General features: G+C 45.5%; 2 protein-coding genes across 3 annotated transcripts in view; both read left to right on the forward strand.

Moving 5' to 3' along the window:
- ICE1 (interactor of little elongation complex ELL subunit 1) overlaps positions 1–21429 on the forward strand; it is a 535590-nt gene that overhangs the window by 208205 nt on the left and 305956 nt on the right. The window lies entirely within an intron of this gene.
- The window catches only part of ADAMTS16 (ADAM metallopeptidase with thrombospondin type 1 motif 16), a gene marked incomplete at both ends in the record, with an annotated part of 159613 nt that continues 151036 nt past the window's right edge, over positions 12853–21429 (forward strand). The window contains 3 exons of one of the 2 annotated variants that reach the window (XM_081231772.1): positions 12853–12927; positions 13014–13119; positions 19604–19929. In XM_081231772.1, the coding sequence (XP_081087898.1) occupies positions 12868–12927; positions 13014–13119; positions 19604–19929 (492 nt within the window). The remainder of the gene's footprint in view (positions 12928–13013; positions 13120–19603; positions 19930–21429) is intronic. The other variant, XM_081231773.1, reaches the window with a different exon arrangement.

Here is a 21429-nt window from a genome sequence, read left to right on the forward strand (position 1 = left end):
GTACTTTCTGCCTATCACTGGGGCGGAGTTTGGAGTTTTTCAGGACAGGCTGGAAGATACCAGCTCTTCTTTGACTGTTCAGGAGGGAGAGAATCATGGGTTTTCCTGAGAACTATAAAAGGTAAAAGGAAACTTGAAAGTAGATCTGTTCCACCATCCAGGTAACTAACAGGCATTGAACCCTATGGCGTGCTGGGCCCCTCTGGGTGGGAGAGATAGCAGTGAGCACGGCATTCCAGAGGAAAGGTGATCAATAAGCAAGCCACCTGGCAAACAGAGGCTGTGGTACCAGGCGAAGGAAGAGGAAGAAGAGGATAAAGCCGGCTGAGCAGATAGGACGCGATTATCTGTTCTGAGAAAGGTGTTTGTGAGCAAACCTTCTGTCATGGAAAGATAGGAAAACATGAGAACAGTGTTTCCCACAACCGATCAACAGTGCCTTTTTTCCTACAAAGTGACGTTTCGGTGTCTAATCCTATGCCTGTCCCTGCTAAGAGGGGCCCGTCAAATGTTTGAGGCAGTTTGAAAAAGCACAATCTGCATTTCCATTGATTTAACTGGCCTTCATTATTATATATTGCGTTTATTTTTGAATCCCAAATTGTGCTGAAGGATGCTATCAGATTTGTACACTTATCACACTGCATGTGGCTTAAAGACATTTCAGAGACATTAGCCAAATTCATCGGTCCTTTTGAGAGAACAGGTAGAGAAAGTTAGAGACTGAGAAGCTTTTATTTGAATTATTAAGAAGTAATAATTGTGAACTCAAATGTCCCCAAAGATATGATTGTTTAGTTATCAGAAATCAATGGAAACTTTTGTGTCTTTGTGATTTTACAGACCCACAGCTAGTTTTGTTCATAAAAGCAACCTTAATAAAGTAATGATAAATACTCTGGTTTCCGTCTATAAAGTATTGTCACGTGGTTACTGATTTGGAATTATGTAATTTGGGAACTTGGATTCTTTCCTCTTATGAAGATAGAATGAGACAACTGAAATAAAATTGCTCAATAACAGAATCATGATGTTAATTAGTTGTTCAAGGCATGGTTTCCCATTTGAATCTGACCCAGGGCATTAAGCACAGCACAAACTGTGGTGTTTGAAACATTGTAGATGAGATTCTTTTTCTCTGAAAATTATCCATATTTTTCCCTTTTGCAAAGATAAAAACTAGGTTCTCTTCCTCCGTAATTTGTGTGAGTCTGAGGGGCAGTTTTTCCAGTTATCCAAGTCTTAACAAATGAGATGTGATATGGGAAAAACAAATCCAATTTGTCACATCAGATTGGCTGTGCAGTTCTTGGTCCTGGGTCTGCAGAAATGCTGAACTCTATTCAAGAGATGCAATCTTTATTCTGGAAGGATCACTGCAACTATTTCCCATGTAAATCAACTGGATTTGGAAGCAAGACTTAAAGCAAAGGAAATGATATTCATGTTGAATTTGGTCTTTACTGATCTGATACTTCCAACTATTTTTTTCTTTTGTTTTATGTTTTTCAAAATAATATGCATTATTTTTCATTTACATGCATTAAAATTCATTTAAAGTACTATTAAACTTATACATCAATTTCTACATTCCAGGCATTGTTGTAAGTTCTTTATAAATATTAACTTTGTCCTCATATCAACCTTCTGGAGTAGGTTCTGGTTTTATCATACCCATTACACAGATGGGAAAACAAAGTCTCATGTAGGATAGGAAACGCACTCCAGGATTCTCCATTTTATTATTCTTATCTGACAAATATTTTAAGTTTATATTAATTTAATATTTAATTCATTATATCAATTTTCCTTTGCAGTATGTATTCACTTTTAAGAGTATGCGATTGAGTTTTAGGTCCATAACGAAATCTAAGACTTTGTTTTTAATTTTATTTATTTATTTGTTTGTTTGTCTATGGCTGTGTTGGGTCTTCGTTTCTGTGCGTGGGCTTTCTCTAGTTGCGGCAAGCGGGGGCCACTCTTCATCGCGGTGCGCGGGCCTCTCACTGTCATGGCCTCTCTTGTTGCAGAGCACAAGCTCCAGATGCGCAGGCTCAGTAGTTGTGGCTCACGGGCCTATTTGCTCCACGACATGTGGGATCTTCCCAGACCAGGGCTCGAGCCCGTGTCCCCTGCATTGGCAGGCAGACTCTCAACCACTGCGTCACCGGGGGAGCCCTAAAACTTTGTTTTATAATAAGCAAATTTAATCTATTGTGTGTGTGGATTTAATTTTTTTTACATCTTCTGTTGTCACACCTATATTTTCTGATTTTCATTTTTCTGTTGTTATTCTCTGGGGTTTTTTCCATGTACTCAAAATCTCTTTACTTTTCTCTTCCTATGCATTCTCTTTATTTTTACCACCACTATTTACTTTTAACTTTTTGAAAGGATTTTAGCTTAATTCTCTGATATTCAAAGTCATGAAGAAAGCAGTATATGTTAATACTACCAGTAGAATAGAATTTTTATCAATCTTATTTAGTCAGACATACATATGCGGATACACTTTATTTTTCAATAATGGTCTTTGTCATTTTGTAATGTAAGCAGTTGCCTAAGCTCTCTATTTACCTATTTTAATGGTAAACTCTACTCATGTAATATCATATCTCCCAAATAATAAATACATAAGTATCTAGACCTTTTCAAAGCTGAAAAAAATCTATACACTTATGGTGTTCCAGGCAAAGTTAATGACAAAATGCACAGCCAGCCACATCTTGAAAAAAACATAAGGACAGAGACATGTGATGATTCTATGAGGATCCAGGCTGAAGAGCCAAACAGGCCACCAAGAAAATAAGACTGAATTTGCCTCTGGACCTCTCCTCTGCCAAAGCAAATGCCAGATCACAGTGTGCCATGTTTGAAATAAAAAATGCACTGTGGTTTGGACATTCTATCCAAGTCAACTTTCTCAGAAGGTGGGGAACAGAAATACCTTGTCAAATGTGCACTATTTGCTCCTGGTATCCCTCCCCACAGATAGTCTGACTTGAGTTCAATTCTTCCGTCATCTTCCTTGAGGACACTTGCTCTGTGTTGTTGGCCTCCAGGCCTTGTGGCATCAGGGGGACAAAGAGGGGTGCAGGGCTTCTGTGCTGCGTGTTCCGATTATTTCATGGAGCCCTCACACATATGCAAGCTGTTGCTGTCACTCTGGTTGCTGTGTAAGAAAACCGAGACCCAGAGAGCCGAGGTCAGCTGGAAAGAGGCTGAAGGAGCATCTTAACTGGCTGGTAAGGACAGAGGGTGATTCTCGGCATGGGAGGAAGGAGTGGATACAGCCCCTGTCAGGGCTGCAATCAGGAATTTACTGAAGGATCCTCGGCATGATTAATATTGGAAGATAAAGGGAATGGGTGGCGGGGGAGGAGAAGGATGACATTGGAAAAGAACAAAACCGACTTTTACAGAAGGGAAATGAGCACGAAGAGAGATGGGGTGGTGAGATGTTTGCTGCAGGTGCCTCCCTCCAAGTGGCCCAGGCCAGGCACGGAGATGACAGACACGGGTCCATGGGTGGATCCTGGACCCCTCCCTGGCTGCACGGCGCACTTGGTATCTACTCCTGCTTTGCGGCTCTCCAGAACATTCAAGGGTGGCGGACTGATGCTCACTGCTCTGTGACGTGGAAAATGCAGAGGTGGCAAGTGGCATCCAGGAGCCTTCAAAGCAATTCAGAGCGTTTTACTATCACTTGAATCAATGAATTTAAAAAAACGATTGGATATGGTATGTCTACTTCACTTCATTGCTCTAGTAATCCTTATTTTATTAGAATATAAAATTTGTATTTGTGTGTCTGCTACAGTTTGAGAAGAAAAAAAGTGACCCATCACCTCACACTGTTTGAAAAGCCATGTTCTGGTTAACTTTCCTTTCTGTTTGTGCCTCCTCAAGACTCAGGTTGCTATGTCTTTTCCTAAATTTAATGGGAACGACCTCCCAGTTACTGCCATGCTTCATTGTCACAGTGACACAGTCCACACACAGGGCATGTTAAACAACAAGAAATTCCTTGGAATAAGAGTAATTCTGAACTGTATTCTCTTTCCCACACCTGTCAAAGGGGATACTCCTCTCCATCTCCTTCCACGTTGAAGGAAGTTCTGGGAAGCACAGCCTTCCTGACTCTCCTCTCCCTCTGCACTCAATGCTTCCCAGGAGAAGAAGAGACATAGGTCTGGTGATTTTGGAAGAGCAAATGGGCGCCATAATCTCTCCCTTCCTCTTCCCTCTTGGGAGCTGCCAGACCCCCAAGGGCACGTGCCCTTAATTTTGTTTGTCCCCATGGCATTGTGTAGGTGCTGCCCCTTTCAAAGGGGCTAGAAGGAGAAAACTTTGGTGGGGGGGATACATTTAATGTCTGGGAATGTTGACAATTACAAAATAGACCTCATTTGTGGGAGCGGTATGTACTTGTAAGGAGGGTTTGGGTGGACTTGGGGTTTGTATTATAATATTTGGTGGGTTTGGAGGCATTTCAGGCTAGGCAGATGTTTTTGTGAGGCCATTCTATTTCTTCTGCCAGTGCCAACTCATGTTTTACTGATCAAGCAAGAACAAGAGGTGCCAAGCTTCAGGCTGTTTCCTACTTAGATTTTGGGAGGTGGCTGCAACTCTGGGGGATATTTTTCCCAGGTCCACAGAACATGAAAAGGAAGAGTTGAGCCTGAGGCAAAGGTGAGAGGTGCTGGGTCAAGGTGTAGACCCAGAATGTGTGCACCATGCAAGGGCAGCCCTGCCTAGCAAACGTGGCCAAGGCAAGGATTCTGTTCTAATAGTTTCTACCTCAGGAAGACTGGAGGGAAGATTCCAGGATGCAAACCAGGGAGATGCCTTCTGGAAGCAGGATCCAGGAGACCACTGAAAAGCACAGAGGTAGCCCTGAGAGCCTTCATCAGTGATTTTTTTCCAGATGGAATTCATTCTAGTGTCTTTTCTTGCCTCCCAGATTCTCCTTGAACTTTATAGCCTCTGTCAAGTCAAAACACTACAGATATTCCCTTACTCAACACTTTCTGCTCATCATGATTTCATTTTTTTTAATTGTTTTACAGTCATGATGGTTAGTGGTGAATGAAAACAATCAGGTCAACATAATGGGCATTTCATTAAGTTAAAGTCATTTAATTTAGACAGAAGTCTTAATTCTGAGATAACACACTTACCATATTTCATCTTACCTTAGGAAAATGAAAGGCTGGCAACCCCATGGTGGGTTTCTTTTAGAATTTTCATTTGGAAGTTTTACTAACCCATAAAATCAAACACTCTGCCCTACATTCACTATTGTCTGTCCTATTCACATACTTAAAATAACTTGATTACTCTCAACTTGTTTTCATTCGTGTGCGTTGTCTAATTTCCAGCTTCTGCCAATCCTATTTCTTAAATAAACTTAACATCAGTCCATTTTTCCACAACCCCATTGTCACTGTGCTTGTCAAGGCCACCATCATTTCTCACCTGTTTTCTGATGAATTAGCCCATATTGGTCTCTCTCCACAGTGTTGGCATCTACCATCTATTTCCTGATTCTGATCCTGCGACTCTCTATGCAAACTCCTTCAAAAGTACACCATGGCCCTTCTCATTCAGAGGGTCCATTCAGAAAAATCAAACGAGCAGCATACAGGAGGATGGTGTGAAGAAGAGCCTGGGACATGTGAGGTGAATTCCAGAGGCAGAGACGGAAAAACTGGCAGCAGCAAAACATTGGAAGTGAAAACTTTTTATGTTCTAGAATGATTCAGAGTACTGGGGAGACATCACAGCAGTAAAGCAGAGCTACACTCGCTGAAAGCTTGTTAGAGGTGGGAGTCAGAGGAGAACCAGCTGTGCTTGTAGGAAGAGGATCACGGGTGACAGTCATGGCTAGAGATGAGGGCACAGGTGATCCTATCAGCCTGGCTGCACACAACCCTGAGTAGCGGACAGCTCCCACTTGTGGATACACAGAGATCAAAGACATGGCTGAAGCACAGCACAAAAGGCCCTGCACAGCAATGGAAGGGAAACGGCATTCGGGAGACTCAGAGGTAGAGTGTCTATGTGGAAATGACCTCCTTTAGGAGCCAGAAGAAAGTTTCATCAACTCTAGTTACCCCCTATCCAAGGAGAAACCTGCCTTCTCTAAAACAAAGACACAAAGTCATGAAGAAATATGAGCTCAACATGGAAGTAAAAAATATAGAGAATACTTTGCTCATTTAACAAATACTTATTGGTCATGAAAACAAATTATGTAATAATGAATTATAAACACAGCAAGTGGAACAAGTTAAAAGTAGAAGCAGCACCCTGAAAAAAAAATCAAAAAGTAAACTTTAACACATTTCACATAATACAGGAACTAGAAGAGAAAGATCAAATTGATGTCAGAAGATGCTCAACAAAGCATGTGGATGACTGGTTTGTGCATCAGATGGGACAGAATTGGGACTTGGAGGGGTGTCAGATAACCTCTGAGCTAGGATACCATGGGACCAGGAGTCTAACACTAATAATGGGAGAGAGGGTAAGGAGGAGGTTGGGAAGGTACTCTGTAATGTTAAATATATGTTGAGGTGATAAGACACAATCCCAATTTAAGAAGCATTAAATTGGAAAAATGAATTTCACAACTGAGGAAATGCAGATAAGAATAAGAAGTCTACTGATCAAAATTTTGGGGGAATTTAACCTACAAGGTTAAATAGGAAAACCCAATATATCTACCTTAACAGTATAATGATATGTTGGCCAAATCATTCCAAAGAAGCCCACATTAATAGATGTACCCCTAAAAACTATCTCAAGTCTAAAAGTCAGAAAAATAAGAGGTAACATCATCATTCACACAGCCTCCTGTACTGCTTCATAAAATGCAACCTCTCTTGAAAGTACTAGTCCAAAGTTTGTCTTTTCCCTGAGTTATAAGTTCAGTGAAGAAGGAAGCTCCGTGATGGATTCTCAGTAAGTAGATAATGATTCACAACTAATCATGAGTAATAAGTGGCTAATTATAACAGGAAGGGGCAAAAGAAGCTCTTCTAAAATGATTGAAAATCTTGATGAAGTTAACTAATTTCTAGGAACACATAAATTGAAAAATTGCTTCAAGAAGTAGGAGGAAAACAGAATAGTCCATGAACAATAAAAAAACATTGAATAATTAGGCAAAAAGTTCCCTCCAGTACATAAATCAGACCCCAATAATTTTATAAATGTGTATTTTCAGATCTTGGAGGCATAGATCATTGCTATTTGTTTGAAATGCTCATTTGGAAATTTTTCTGGTTAATTTTACGAAGTTGCCAAAGACCAAAGACTAAACCTGAAAAGGAGGTCTGCACATGTGCATTTCCTCACCTCCGCTTCACCCCATCCCTGAGGAAGGGACTCCTGCCCCAGGGTTACAGGACAGCCAGACACGGGACGCCCAGCCCGGGCAGGTGAGATGGGCGGCATTTATCAGCCATTCCTACTCACAGCCCTGGGAGGAGGACACTGCACACCACGCGGGGCCCCACCAGGAACAGAGTCGACAATCAGGGATGTGGGGAGGCAGGTGTCATAGTATCCACAGGGTGGGCTGTCCCCGGGTCCCGAGGGGGATCGTGATTGGATTGTTTGAACGAGTCACGCACTGGCCCGGAACTGAAACCCACTACTCAGGTAAGCAGGCCCCCTTCCTCCCCAGTGCCTCTGCTTCCCAAAGAGCTACAACCCACCCATTTTCTTTCTCTCTAGAATTTTTCTTAGAATTAAAGGTATCAAATAATAATATACACATTACTTGATAACTTACTTTAAATGGTAGGTGGATGGATGAACATACACACACACACACACACGCTCAGACCAGACGACCATTGCACTCACAGACATGTGCTCACACACTCTGGCTCACACACACAGACACATATAAAACATTTCTAGGTGGGAACACTTCCATGGCAGCAAGCTATCCCAGAGGCTGGACACACCCTAGCCACACAGGCATCTCCCTCTGATGAACACTCGGGAGTACCCCAGCTGTCGCCCTCCCAGACCCCCCTCCCTAGGGAGCAGGTGGTGAGACTCACCGCCCTCGCTTCATCTCAGTCTGGGCTGCTTACAGAATCCTCTGGGAAGATTTTACAAACACAGATGTCCAGTCACCACCACACACCCGTGATACTTCTCTGGTGGTGGGGCCTGGGAATCAGGTCTGCAGACTCTAGAGATTCTGTAGGCAGAGCAGATGGAGGACCATTGCCCTATGAGCCTTCTTAGGGCCAGCGTTCCATGGGCCTCCACAGAGGGGTCCACTGGGAGGGGAACACTGCAGGTGATGGGGAGAGCAGCAGGATCGTTCCAGGTGGCCTGAGCTGGAATGTCTTCCCTTGATGAGGGGCTAAACCTCTGTGCTCATAGGTCTCCTGGGTGCACGAGGAAGACAGTGGCAATCAGGCCCCCTCCCCAAGGTGGCACAGGGCAACTGAGAAGAACTATCTCCCCCACGAGCTCAAAGATGTCTGCCTGTGCCTCGCCCACTGTCCCGGCCCCTCTGCTGAAAAGTTCCTGGTGGGATTCTTTGAGCTCCTCCAGCTGCTGGATTCAGTTGTTATCTTGTTATTTGGGCCTTGGGATGGAAAGAGGACCACGCCTGGATGCTCATGTTAGAATTTCAACTTGACATTCCTTCCTGGTCCATAGAGAACTTACTGATTTTACTAGTTCTGGGGCTGCTATTACAAAGCACACAGACTGGGCAGAAACATATTGTCTCATGGTTATCAGGCCTGCAGTCCCAGATCTAGGTGTCCACAGGGTTGGTTCCTTCTGAGGCTGTGAGGGAGATTCCATTCCATGCTCTTTCCCCTGGCTTCTGGCAGTTTTCTGGCCATTTTTGGCATTCCTTGGCATGTACAGGCATCACCCAATCCCTGCCTTCAATGTTCACATGGCATTCTCCCTGTGTGTATGCCTGATCCACAATTCACTCAGCACTCATGAGCAAACCCAGCCAAGATCCACAAGCCTGGTCTGCACTACCAGATAACCAACCAGCATATAGCCCTTGAGCAAAAAGAAATGGTTCTCATTTTAAGTTATAGGGTGTTTTCTTGTGTAGGGATAGCTAGCAGATATACCCACCTTCAACACTGATTTTACCTGTGGAATCATTAGAAGCAAATATGTTTAGCAGAAGCCAGTGTAATTCTGGACCAGATGACACAAGGGAACAAATGCTGAGTCATATTAACCAAGGTTTCCAAGTGATGGATCTTCTGGCACTGGTTACCTTATGAACAGCTTCAGCACTGGGGGTGGGGATCAGGGGCTTCACTGCAGGAGGGGGTGCCAGTCACCAACAATACTAATAACAAACAGTTAATGGATACTAATGATTATAATACATCTATCATATTATTTTAATACTAAATGATTATATTTTATATGATGATAGAAAATATTATTATTTGAGCTAAATTTCTATGTGTTTAACAGGAAAGAGCTTACAAAAGCCACATTTTGAATTCCGGAATCCAGTATTGCTTGTCCGCCTTGGTTCCCAATTTTCCTTTCTTCCTTTTCCTCCTGGGTGGAGGCACCCAGGTTCTAGAGTGTAGCCAGGAACAGAACCAGCATCAGAATCAGCAAGCTGATTGCTGTCTGGTTAGGTCCAAGGCATCTGGGCCCACAGATTGAGGGCATGCAATCCTGTTGGCCCTGGGAGCTGAGTGGCTCAGGTTCAGCCAGGACCATACGGGATGTCAAGGAAACACGAGGGCTGTGTTACGCCTAGCCAACAATTTCGGAAGAGCCTTCTTCCAGGATGGCCTGATTCCTAAAGCTGTACTAAGTCAGGCTCCATGGCAAGTTCTAAGTTTCACATAATCCATAAGACACATTGCCCTGTCCTAACCTTTCCCTTTAGGAATTCAAAGTTTCTTGCATCAAAAATGTCCTTTTTTTGTTTCTTAATATGCTATTTTTCACACTGTAGAGGTATTTTTTCCACTTTTAAGCCTGTCAACCACTTTTTGGGAAAGTGTCCTGGGGCCTGTCCCAGTCCGACCTCCCGTGGGTCAGGGGACAGTGCTCTTACCCCACTCACCTGGGAAGCTGATGGCAAGTCCAGGTTGTCACCTGTGCCTCTGACCCACCAGCAATAGATGGGAGAGTCCTACAATCCCCTCCTTGGGTTCCATTCATTTGATAGACTGGCTCACAGAACTCAGGGAAACATTTTACTTACCAGATTACTTGTTTATTACACAAGGATATAACTCAGGAACAGCCATATGAAGCAGATACTTAGGGCAGGTATGGGGAAGGGTGCTGGGTTTCCATGCCCTCTCCAGGTACCACTCTCCCCTAAACTCTACCTGTTCACCAACCTGGAAGCTCTGAATCTGGTCCTTTTGGGTTTTTATGGAGGCTTCATTACATAGGCCTGCTTGATTAAATCATTGATCATTGGCAACTGATTCAACCTCCAGCCCCTCTTCCCTCCCTGGAGGTCAGGGGATGGGAATGAAAGTTCCAACTCTCTAATCACATGGTTGGGTCCCCTGGCAACTGGTCTCAATTTTGGCGCAAAGTCAGCTCATTAACATAACAAAAGACACCTTTATTGCTCTCTGCACTCAGGAAATTCCAAGTTTGGAGAGCTCTGTGCCAGAAATTGGAGGAAGACCAAATATCTACATCTTATTATAAATCACAAACGGGTTCCACGTGTTCTATGGCCTTTGTATACCTGGTCCACCAGTTTCCTTCACCTCAGCCCCCAACTTGGCCCCGGGCTGGAGTTTGACCTCTATCTGAGTCATTCAGAACATTGAATTCAGTAAACGGCTAAACAAACGTTCATCCCTGTAAAGGATATTGTTTCTTTCTTCACAACGGAAAGATTCATTTTGGTTGTATTCAAAAAGGGAAAAACATTCCTAAAAGTGAACCCTTCTATACCAGCTATTCTTCTTTCATTTCATCTGTTGAACTTATAAAAAGAGAGCCCCTGGGTGTCCTCATGGGATCGTAGGTAAGACCTGGAAAACCTGATTCCCTTGCAGGCTACATTCGGCACAATCAGCGATAATTAGAGACCCTCGTTTACCAAGCATGCAACTCCCTGAACGCAGGACAAAAGGACCCTCTGCGTACTGCAGAGCCTTTGCCAGCCTCCAGTCTGGCAGACACTAACCAGGAATTGTGTGCCTGTGTGTGTGGAGCAGGGAGGGGGCTCTAAGGCCACACACACCCCCAGGCAAGCCTTTATGGAAAACTTCTCCCACTCTTGAAGAGTGTTTTCAAGGAAACAAATATGACAGAGAAATGGAGCAGAAGGCCCCGCGCACCCAGAGGGTCCCACTGTCCCTGCCCAGGCCGCCTGGCGCTGCAGGGCTGCCAGAAGCAAGAGGCACCTGCAGGCTCAGGGCGAGCTGGGCAAAGGAGGCCTGAGACCGCTGCCCCCAGTTTCCTCTCCATCCTTTCCAAAATGTGCAAAACCGGCCAAGCTGGCCTAAACTGAATAGGAAGGACTCTGGAACCATGAAGCAGGAGCCCAGACTCCTCGGACCTGCAGGAGGGAAGAGGTCAAGGAGGACAGGAACAGTCAGTCTCAGGCGGGACACGTGCCTGAGAACACGCACTGGCACACGCGTCCACTCAAGCTCCAGCGCACACACATGCACGGGGGGGGGGGGGACGCACAAGCAGACACTGATGCGCATTCGCCTGCACCCAGCTCATATACGCGCGTGCTCACACTGAAACGCGTGCACGTGCGTTCACACACACATGCCGTCAACAGGTGTAGAACACGAGCTGGGCTTGTAGCCGGGCCGGTGGACGCGCCTGTCCTGCGCCCTCAGACTCCTGGCGCTAGTAGCACAACGGCGCAGTCCTCGGCCTGGGCCGGGACTAACCCGCGACCGCAAAGCCTCCGCCATCGATGGCTGCACCTAGGCCCCCAGCAGCCCCGGCACAGGCCAGCCAACTGCTGCCCAGACCCCAGGGCGAGGAGCGCAGCTACATCCCAGGAGGACGAAGCTTCCTCGACCCCCGTCGTCTCCCATCACTTCACAGACTCGAGAGAAAAGCACATTCGTGTATACTCAGATCCGCGCATCCCTAAGGAAGTTCGGGCACCCCTGTTTCGCAGCCGATCTCCCCGCGGGGCGGGAGGGCGGACGCAGCGAGACCCAGGCGCCGTTCTGCCGCATTCCGGCGGGCGGCAGGTGTCCGGCCATTGGATGCGCCGCTCCGGCCCTCGGGAGTGGGGACCGGGGCGCAGCGCGGCGAGGTGCCAGCCAGTGCAGCCGTGCGTGGACTGCAGGTCCGGAGAGCAGAGCCGGCGGCCCGACCTGTTGACGCCGCCGCCCCGCGCTCGCGGTCCCCTCTCCACCCGCGTTCCCCCGGGACGGCCGGCAAGGCGCCGACCGCGGGCCAGCGAACGCCCGGGTTCTCCCCGGTCCTCCTCCCCTCGCGCCTCACCCCGCCGCCCTCTCTCGCGCCTCTGTCGCCCCCCTCCTTTCTCCCCTCGCTTCGTCGCCCTCCCCTGCCCTGCCCTCGCCCTCCCCCTCCCCCGCTCTCCCACGGTGCGGGCGGGTTCTCCGCCGCCGCCCCGCCGCCGCGGCCGCCACTCCGCCCCCAGCGCGGCGCGGAGCCGCAGTAATAACCCCGGTGCGGGCGGCGCAGTGACGGCGGGGCATCGTCCTGCGCGCCGGTCGGGCTGGTCCTCGGTGCCCGCTTGCACGGTCGCGGGGCTGAGCAGCATCCGCGGCCCCGGGCCCCTGCGAGCGCCCCTGGATGGAGCCGTGCGTCCTCCCCGCGGGGGCGCAGCGCCGGCTGCGGGCGCAGGGCGCACGGGGCAGCCCGGCCATGCGGGCCCCCGGCTGCGCGGCGCTCTGCCTGCTGCTGCTGGCGCAGGTGGGTGTGCAGGTGAGTCCCCGACCGCGGGGGCAGGGTCCCCCGAAGCTCCCCTCGCGCAGCCCCCGTCTCACCGAGGTGTCGCCGCTGTTTTCCAGCAGGCACCTGCGTGCGCCGTGGGACCCGCAGCGGCCTCGCCGGGGAGCCCGAGCGTCCGGCGTCCTCCTGGCCCCGCGGAGTGGCCGGGCTGGGTGGAAAAGGGCGGTAAGTGCGCGAGGGGGGTTCGAATCCTTGCAGTGCAGCAGCTTGTAAACCCTCTAAGGCTAGGTTACCAGGCTCTGCAAATGTTCATAACTCTGGGAATTCTCTGTAAGGTGCTGCCGTGCTTCTTTCCAACCGTAAGAGCGAGCGCATCTGAGTCAACTTTCACCAATATTTATATTGTTTCCCTGTAAAACAGAAATGGCTTACCAGCGTTATTACCATAAACATTAGGGAAGAAAGCAAGGGAATGTATTTATTAAAACAAACAAACACACACACACACAATTAAAGAAGGAAGAAATAATCTAGGAGTTGTATTAATGTATACACAGCAATTATAAAGAGCTTATTATGCCTTTCTCCATCCCCTCGTCCCCTCCCCCTCCTGTTCCCCTCTGGCCTTTTACAATGAACATCCTTCACTGTCAGAGCAGGGGACAAAAAGACAGTCATTTTGCTCAGTATTTATCACCTTAGTTTCAAAAAGGATGGTCTTCAAGAGTTGGCAGAATGGGTAATTAGCGTTTTTTGACGTCACAAGCAATGTCCTGTGTCATGATTTGCCAAAAAACAAGTCTGATCTTTCTGCAATGTGTGGTTTTACTTTCACTGCTCACAAGCGGCATTTATCATTTCATGCCTCAGGGGGTGGACCTCTCTGTCCTGAACTGCTTTGGGGTAAACCGGAAAGCAGGTGTGGAACGTCGGTTGCTACCGGGTTTTTAATCTGAACCAGTCCACTGGCAATTGCTAAATATGAGTACTTTGCATCAATTCCAACAATGCATTGCCATCTCAAATGTTATTAGTGACTTACAGAAGAAAAACTAGGTTTTATTATCCCAACATACTTTCAGAAAACCTAGAAAATTTGAGTTAACAGTCCAGAATTTCTAAGTGTAGTTTCTTTATATAGATAAAATTCCATAAAGACAATACTTTAACATATGCATTAATTGTTGAAATTCTCTCCTCCCGAGGGCTGTATGAAGAGTCTATCAATAGTGATCAATCCGATGAACGCGGGGACATAGGAACTTTTCCGCGACCACCAGAGGGCGCTAGATGTAAATGATAGAAAACGTTTAAAAATTACTTGTCACTATGTATTTGCAAGAGAAACTTATCTATTTAAAGCTCACTTCCTTGGGCTTGCCCTTGTCTTCTTTAATGTTTCTCTTACGATTCATTCTAGCATGTAGTTATTTATATTGTAGTTAGTTGTCTTCCGCCACTTAAAAAAATTTTTTTGGTGAAAATTCTAGTTTTCTAAAAGCATGAAAATTCCTGAAGGTCTCAGGAGAATTTTCAGAGTGTTTTCTAGTAGTTATGGGGTTTTCTGTGAGGTAAGAGCATTAGAGATAGAGAACCACTTCCAGGAGGAGAAGCCAAGACTTCGTGCCCGAGGGTGCCCTCCTCCTAGGGAGAAGCGTCCTGTAAGCTGGACTCCAGCCTGGTTGGCATGTGGCTGTAATCACCTGGCACCTCAGCTGGTGTCACAAGCCCAGCGTTCCCATGACAACCACTTAGCTCGCTTGGTCAGAACCTCAGGGGGAAGGTGGGAGCCATCATCATTGAGGTTCTAGCTTAGTGGACACACCAGTACCTCCTCCCTCACGGTGCTGGTGTTTTAGGTCTTTAATTACAAAAGGCTAAGTTGAGAGAGTGGGTTTCAGTGGAAAGCTTTCACACGACCAGAGAAAGACTCTTTATGCTCAGCAGTGTTACCTCTTTTGACCTAGGATGGCAGATGTGGAATAGACTTTGTGTGATGCTGTGGTTAATTTACTGTTGCATGTCTGGGTATCCCTTCAAAACCCAAAGGTGCCTTTGAAATAACTCTTTGGCCATAGACTTTGTGTGATGCTGTGGTTAATTTACTGTTGCATGTCTGGGTATCCCTTCAAAACCCAAAGGTGCCTTTGAAATAACTCTTTGGCCATAAAGTGTGTTTAACACATATTTCAACCTATATTGCCAGTGTTCCTGGGAGTCTGGAGTAATTATGCAATAAGATAGAGAACTCCATGTATTCTGTGAGGCAACAATAGATAACTTCATTGAGGTCAATTCTATTTTCAGACCTTCAGTACACCCCTTTCATTTTGGCTGATTCAGCATAGCTTTTCCCTAATAGGAGCCTCAAATGATTTTCCTACAAATTTACCTTTGTCATAATAATAGTGGGTCTTGTGAAGAGCAAACACATAACATGAGTTTGTTAACTTTTAAAAATCGAGAGTAAATTAAGCTTCCAGGTCAAGAGTCAGAAGTTCTTTCGAACTCTGTTTCATCGGACATGAGAGATCTGTGTTTGTGTGTGTGAATCCAAAGTGTAGATTGATTTATATCCGCACATTCACATGACTTGAGATGGGGCAGGTCGGCCCAGGGATGTGGTTGTAAATGTTTAGCCTCTGATTTTGTAACATTTGCTGGTTCCCATGGGGTAAATACTCCCACCATGGCCGATTTCAAGCTGTGGATGTGATGCCATTGAACACAGAGTTAGGACTTGATGTGCAAAATCTGTTCTCCGCAGCTGGTACCAGCAGCCCCTAGCATGCTCACAGGTGCTCCACACCTCGTGCCCTCAGTTTGGAACTGGAGTCTTCCTAGACTTGATGCTGTGGTCAAAACACCTTTTGAAATGAAGTAGATCAGGGTGCTGACTGAAGCAGCCATGTGTGAATTTCTCCTCCTTAGAAAAACCTGTGTAGGACGTAGGTCTTATTTCCGGGATTCTCAAGGATCAGGAATCTCACTAAATTCTTTTTTCTTGAAATCACAAGCCAATAGTTTGTGGGATTACAATCTTAAAACATAAGCTCAACAGTTAGTTTAAAATTGTCATTTTATACCAATGATATATTGCCTTCTGCATGGGGAGAAGCTATGCTTACTTTGTTCATTCATTGAATTCTTTAGCTCTGACCCTTTTCACATTTATTTATACATAACCAACAGTGCATATCTGCACTAAGGACGGCTCTTTGATGAAATCAGGGTTTCTCTGCCTTGGCACTCTTGACCTTTTGTTATGGGAACCTGTTCTGTGCATGGAAGAATGTGTAGCAGCCTCCCTGGATTCACCCACTACATTCCCAAAGCACCACTATCCCCTGCCCTTTCGTGAAAACCAAAATGTCTCCAGACATCCCAAGTGTCTCCTGGGGGCAGGGGTGAGGGGTAGCACTCCCGCTGAGAACCACTGGACTAAATTTTCACCCATGTGCACCCTCATTCTCAGAAGGGATTGTAACTGGTTACAAGGAGTGGCTTTGCAGCGGTTGGAGCTGGTGTTCTGGGCAGGCTCAGGCCGGTTCTCCAGAGCTGATGGTTACCTTGTCAGGAATTTTGTGAGCTGGTGTGCTGAAAATCAAAATAGGTAAACTTGGGTGAAATAAATAATATTAAAAACAAGATTAAAACACTGAAAACTCATCACTTCACAATTCTTTAAGTTTTGAGGTTACGTATCCTCTTGAGGTTCTTTGCCTGTATCGCCTCTGTATGGTGGAAATACTTTATAATGGTGCGCTACCGTGCAAACCTCTAAACTCCGTGTTCAGTAAGGTCACGTGGTAATTGAAATTAGCCATGATGGGAGTCTTTATACCAGGGAAACTGGCAAATGCTTTCAACCAGGCTACCCCATGACCCCCACCCGTAGCTGGTTGTGAAATATGTACCAGCACAACACGTGCGTTTCTGTACAAGAGGCTTAAAAGTTGTCATTTTGAAAAATAGATATTATATGTCTCCCTCCCAATAAAAGATAAAGAGTGTATGCCCTCCAAAGTAAAGGTCGTAAAAATGGCCTTTTAATGGTAATCATCTTTTTATGTGCAATAATCTGCTCACTAGCCAGTGTTTGGGACAGTCCACCTGCTTTGTCCTTATTCCACGGCCTCTGTTGGGATGGAAACAGGCTAGTGTGAGGTGCAGACACTCCCTGAGAGCCCGCAGGGCAAGAAGAAAGGTATTAACACGACCACGTCACACCAGCTTTTCCCCTGAGTCTGGAAAGCCGGGGATGAGGAAGGTGGTTTGGAAAAATGCAAACTAAATGAGCAAGTGCTTTTCACTTTTTTTTAGGAGTAGCCGGGAACAGACTGTGATCACATACTTGCACCAGGCACATCCATTCCTCATTTGTTTCCCCCTATATGTTTTTTATCATTGCATAGAATTTAGGCAGATTTGTTTTACTTTCTCATTGTCCTAAATAAAATATGAAGTGATCCCAGTGTATTTTGCCTTGGCAGACACAAGTGCCCTGCTTTGACATGTATTTCCAAGGTTGGTTGTTGAGTTGCCAGACAGAACCTGCTGCCTGTCTAATCTGCATGGGCCGCAGTTCACCAGTTACCTGCACTGGGGATGGGGGGCAGGCCTGTGGGCCCAGGAGTGGCCCTTTGACCTGAGGAAAGAGGAAGCCTGGGCTCAAACAGGCCATCGCTAAGCTTTTGGTTATCCTGCTGCCTGATGGGTTGGCTGCCGGACCTCTGACTCTCACCTTGCTGTGGGCCTCAGCCCATGGGACTCTGGACAGTGCCTTTCCATCCCTGGCCTTCTCTGTCTCTCCCAAAGCCAAACACATGCCTTTTATGACCATCCCCTGGCTGCCACCCTCTCTGTTCCAATGTAACCTTTCAGATACCTGCCAGGATGGCCCAGGGACATGTGGGCAAAAACCTATACCAAAAGAGTCTGGTTGTGAAGAAAAATTACTTTTTCCAGAAAAAATAATTTACCTGAGTACAGTTCAATTATGACCAAATAGCACTTCTATAGGATGCTCTTTTATTTTATCTCATGGCTCCAAGAAGCATGTCCAACTCATGCTAAAGGCCCGGTTATTAAGTATCTAACAGAATAGTCTCCTGAGACCATATATTGGCAATAAAAGGGGAATATATATAATTTCTTAGGATGGTAGAATCAGGATGAGAATATGAGAATCAGGTCTTGTCATACACATAAGAGGAAGTTGCATTTTGAATCGTTAGGGACTTTCCACCTCAGTGTAGGGCTAGCCCTCTGGGGCTTGGGTCTGACGTCCATTTCAAAGACATCTCAGAGGAAGCCTGGAGAAAGCCTGACATCCTGTTGCCCTGTTATTTTCTGGTGTTTAGACAAAATGCAGGCTAAGAAGCCGGTCCTCTCCAAAGGTCCATCGCTGTCATGCAGATGGAGACACTCACAAGATATGTTTAAATATTTGAAAAGTAGAAGCCAAGCTAAGAGATTGTTAACTAAAATATTGTGTAGCCTCAGCTTTGACAAATCTACCTTCTCATGGTCTAAAAGTCCAGGCTCGAGTTTAGAACATGGCGGTGCAGGAAGATCCTAGCTCTGGCGTGAAGCCCACCCCTACGTCTCTAGTCCATGTTTGTCTTGCCTGCCCAGAAACAACCTCTCCCTGACCTCTGGATGGCAGAGATGATGTGTTAATGGTAGGAATGAAAGGAAGAATCCCTGTCAAAGCAATGAAAAGTACATGATGCTAGAAGGGAAGAAACCTCTTTGCAGAAGACAGCTACGATATTTCGAGAAAGGCAGGAGAGGGCCACCGCCCAGGATTCTGGTGGAGTTACAGATGTTTTCTCCATACTTTGTACAGAGAAGGGAATGACACAAATGCTCCCCAATGCAAAACTATAAGACTGTCTGTGACAGAAGCCTGACAGATCATATGGGTGCCCCAAATCTGTTAGCTCCTTGGGGTTTTCTTGACTTTTTAAAAATAAATCATTTATTTGAATACATTTTGACCTGGTATAATACAAATTAGAATTGGAAGAAGAGTGTGGTGCATGTCTTTGAACAGCCTTGAAGTGTGAAATGCCAAGAAGCCAGGCCAGTCAGAGGCTCAGCAGTGGTTTTCATTCAGAGGAAAGACACATCTGAGCATCTACCGTACGTGCATTCTGTCTTTTCTGCTGTAGTTCAATGATTTAATAATTAAATATTTTAAAATTAAATGCCAAAGAATGTCCATCATATTTGTATATTTAACTGTTTTCTGAAAAATGATCAGTATTTTTAAGCTAAACTTTCTTATCAACAGACTAAAGATGTTGGGAAAAGACAATATGACTAAAGGAATATTTAAAGCTATAAAAATAATAACATTATAATTACTCTACAGTAATTACTCTGTAATCTGAAAAGCCCATTCTTAGTTTCATTTGCTCTGTAATCTGTTTCTCTTTAGAAGTGTCATAGCATTTGCTGGATTGGTAATAACACATTATAGGAACAACAGTGACTTCGCAAAAGGCCCCTTTTAAGATTTTCCCTTTTAACTCCGGTTTTATGCTTTCTGTAGTTCGGATTTGAGGCTGGGTGGTTGTTGACGTTTCCTCCATCCTTTTTTGCTGGGTGAAAATACTATCCGGTAGTCAGTGATATTCGAAGACTTCCTGATCCTTTTCAGAATTCTGAAATTACTCAGCCACACCCCCTCTCTCACTTTCAGAGTATGACCTGGTGTCTCCCTACGAGGTTGACCACAACGGAGACTACGTGTCCCATGAAATCACGCACCCCCAGAGGAGGAAAAGGGCACTGGCCCAGCTCGGAGCTGACTCTCTGCACCTCCGGCTGAAAGGCTTCAGGCACGACTTCCACCTGGATCTGGAAACTTCCAGCAAGCTGGTGGCACCTGGATTTCTCGTACAGACTTTGGGGAAGGGGGGCACTAAGTCGGTGCAGACTTTCCCACCTGAGGATTTCTGTTTTTATCAAGGCTCGTTACGATCCCACAAAAATTCCTCAGTGGCTCTTTCGACCTGCCAAGGTTTGGTGAGTACAGTTGTTGCCGCCTGTTGTGAGACCGCGGGGGCAGGGATGTGGGGAAGGGAGCAAGGGACAAGATTTGGGCTCCTTCTCCCATTATTGCAGTACAGATTTCTTTGATCTCTCAAAGCAGAAGGAAAATTGCCAAGCAATGCTTTCTAAGATATGCTAGGCACTTCCTATCCCCAATTTGGAAACAGCATCCAGGTTCTGCCTTCTGTTGTCATCGGTCTACAGCGATTGTGGCAGAACACTGCACTGTGAAAACTGTGTGTGAGAACTTACGGACAAGTCTCAAGACTTGACTTCTTTGGGGATGGTTTTACTCTGACTTACTGGTTACTCTAACTTGCTGGTCACTTACTAGCACTGGAGGAATGATTTCATCTTGAATAGAACAACCATATTCAACTGATTGGCCATGTGCTTGAAAGCACTTTATTTCTGTCATTCTGATGTTGATCATATATTTACAGATTAGAGCATTCATTTCAAAAACAGTGGTGAATCCATGGCAGGGCAGTGCTGGTCTTATTGGGCTAAAGATTCTATTAGTGCTTTCTTCATTTTCTTAATATCTGAGTTAGTTAGACATTAAACATCCTTAGATGCTTCAGGTGGTCCCCTTTGCTTGGATCCTAGAATGAGGAGCATCTGGCAAAGTTGAGAAGGTACCTAAATCCCTCAGGCTGACCTAAGCTGAAACCTTAATGGCTTATCTTTTACTTTTCTTAGAATATTTCCATAACTTTCGGGAAGGAAAGCTTAGTAGATGCTTAGATTCTTGGACACAAATTGATTAGTCAGACACAGATGCGGGAGACATGACATAAGTAGCAGAGTGAAAATGTGTGGTCCAAACAATAAGGTCTTGATCATGTTAAAGGTTTGGCAAATAGATTTTTGAACATTTGTTACATCTCCAGAAAATGATCTAAGCCTGTCTTATTCCCTTCGCTCTTTGAAAAGAGATAATTCAGACTCTACATCTAATAAGGAGTTTGTGTACATGTATGTGAATACTGGATGCTGAAGGTGCATTCATAACCAATTCTTTAAAATACTAAATATGTGGAAATGCTATGTCCTGTGATTTTTAAAAAATATTAACATTCTGCTTTTTAGGGGGAATTCAGTTTGGGCTGGGCTCATATCTACTTTCTTTGGAAAGACTTTTAGTTTGAGAATGGATACAATGGGGAATGGCCAAGGGTGGGGTGGTGGTTATTTGGCACACTTGTTAAGCATAAGGACAGTGTGGTCGATTTCTCCCATATTCTCTCAAGAAAAGTAGATCTTTCTTAATGAAAGAGCTAGAACTCTTCATGTAATTCACTAAAGAGAGATATCTCTTCCTTGGCTTTCTTCAACAAAGTCTCGTTCAGACCAGAAACGGAAGCCATCTGTGTGGTAAGGAGATGTGTCATGCCCTTCAGAGCACTCTTGGATTTGTGGAGACTGGGCAAGGTGCTTTCTTCCCATTAGCCCAGCAGGGTTTCAGGCTCG

The sequence above is a fragment of the Mesoplodon bidens genome (genome assembly GCF_964165515.1).
Source record: "Mesoplodon bidens genome assembly, chromosome: 4".
Classification (NCBI taxonomy): domain Eukaryota; kingdom Metazoa; phylum Chordata; class Mammalia; order Artiodactyla; family Ziphiidae; genus Mesoplodon; species Mesoplodon bidens.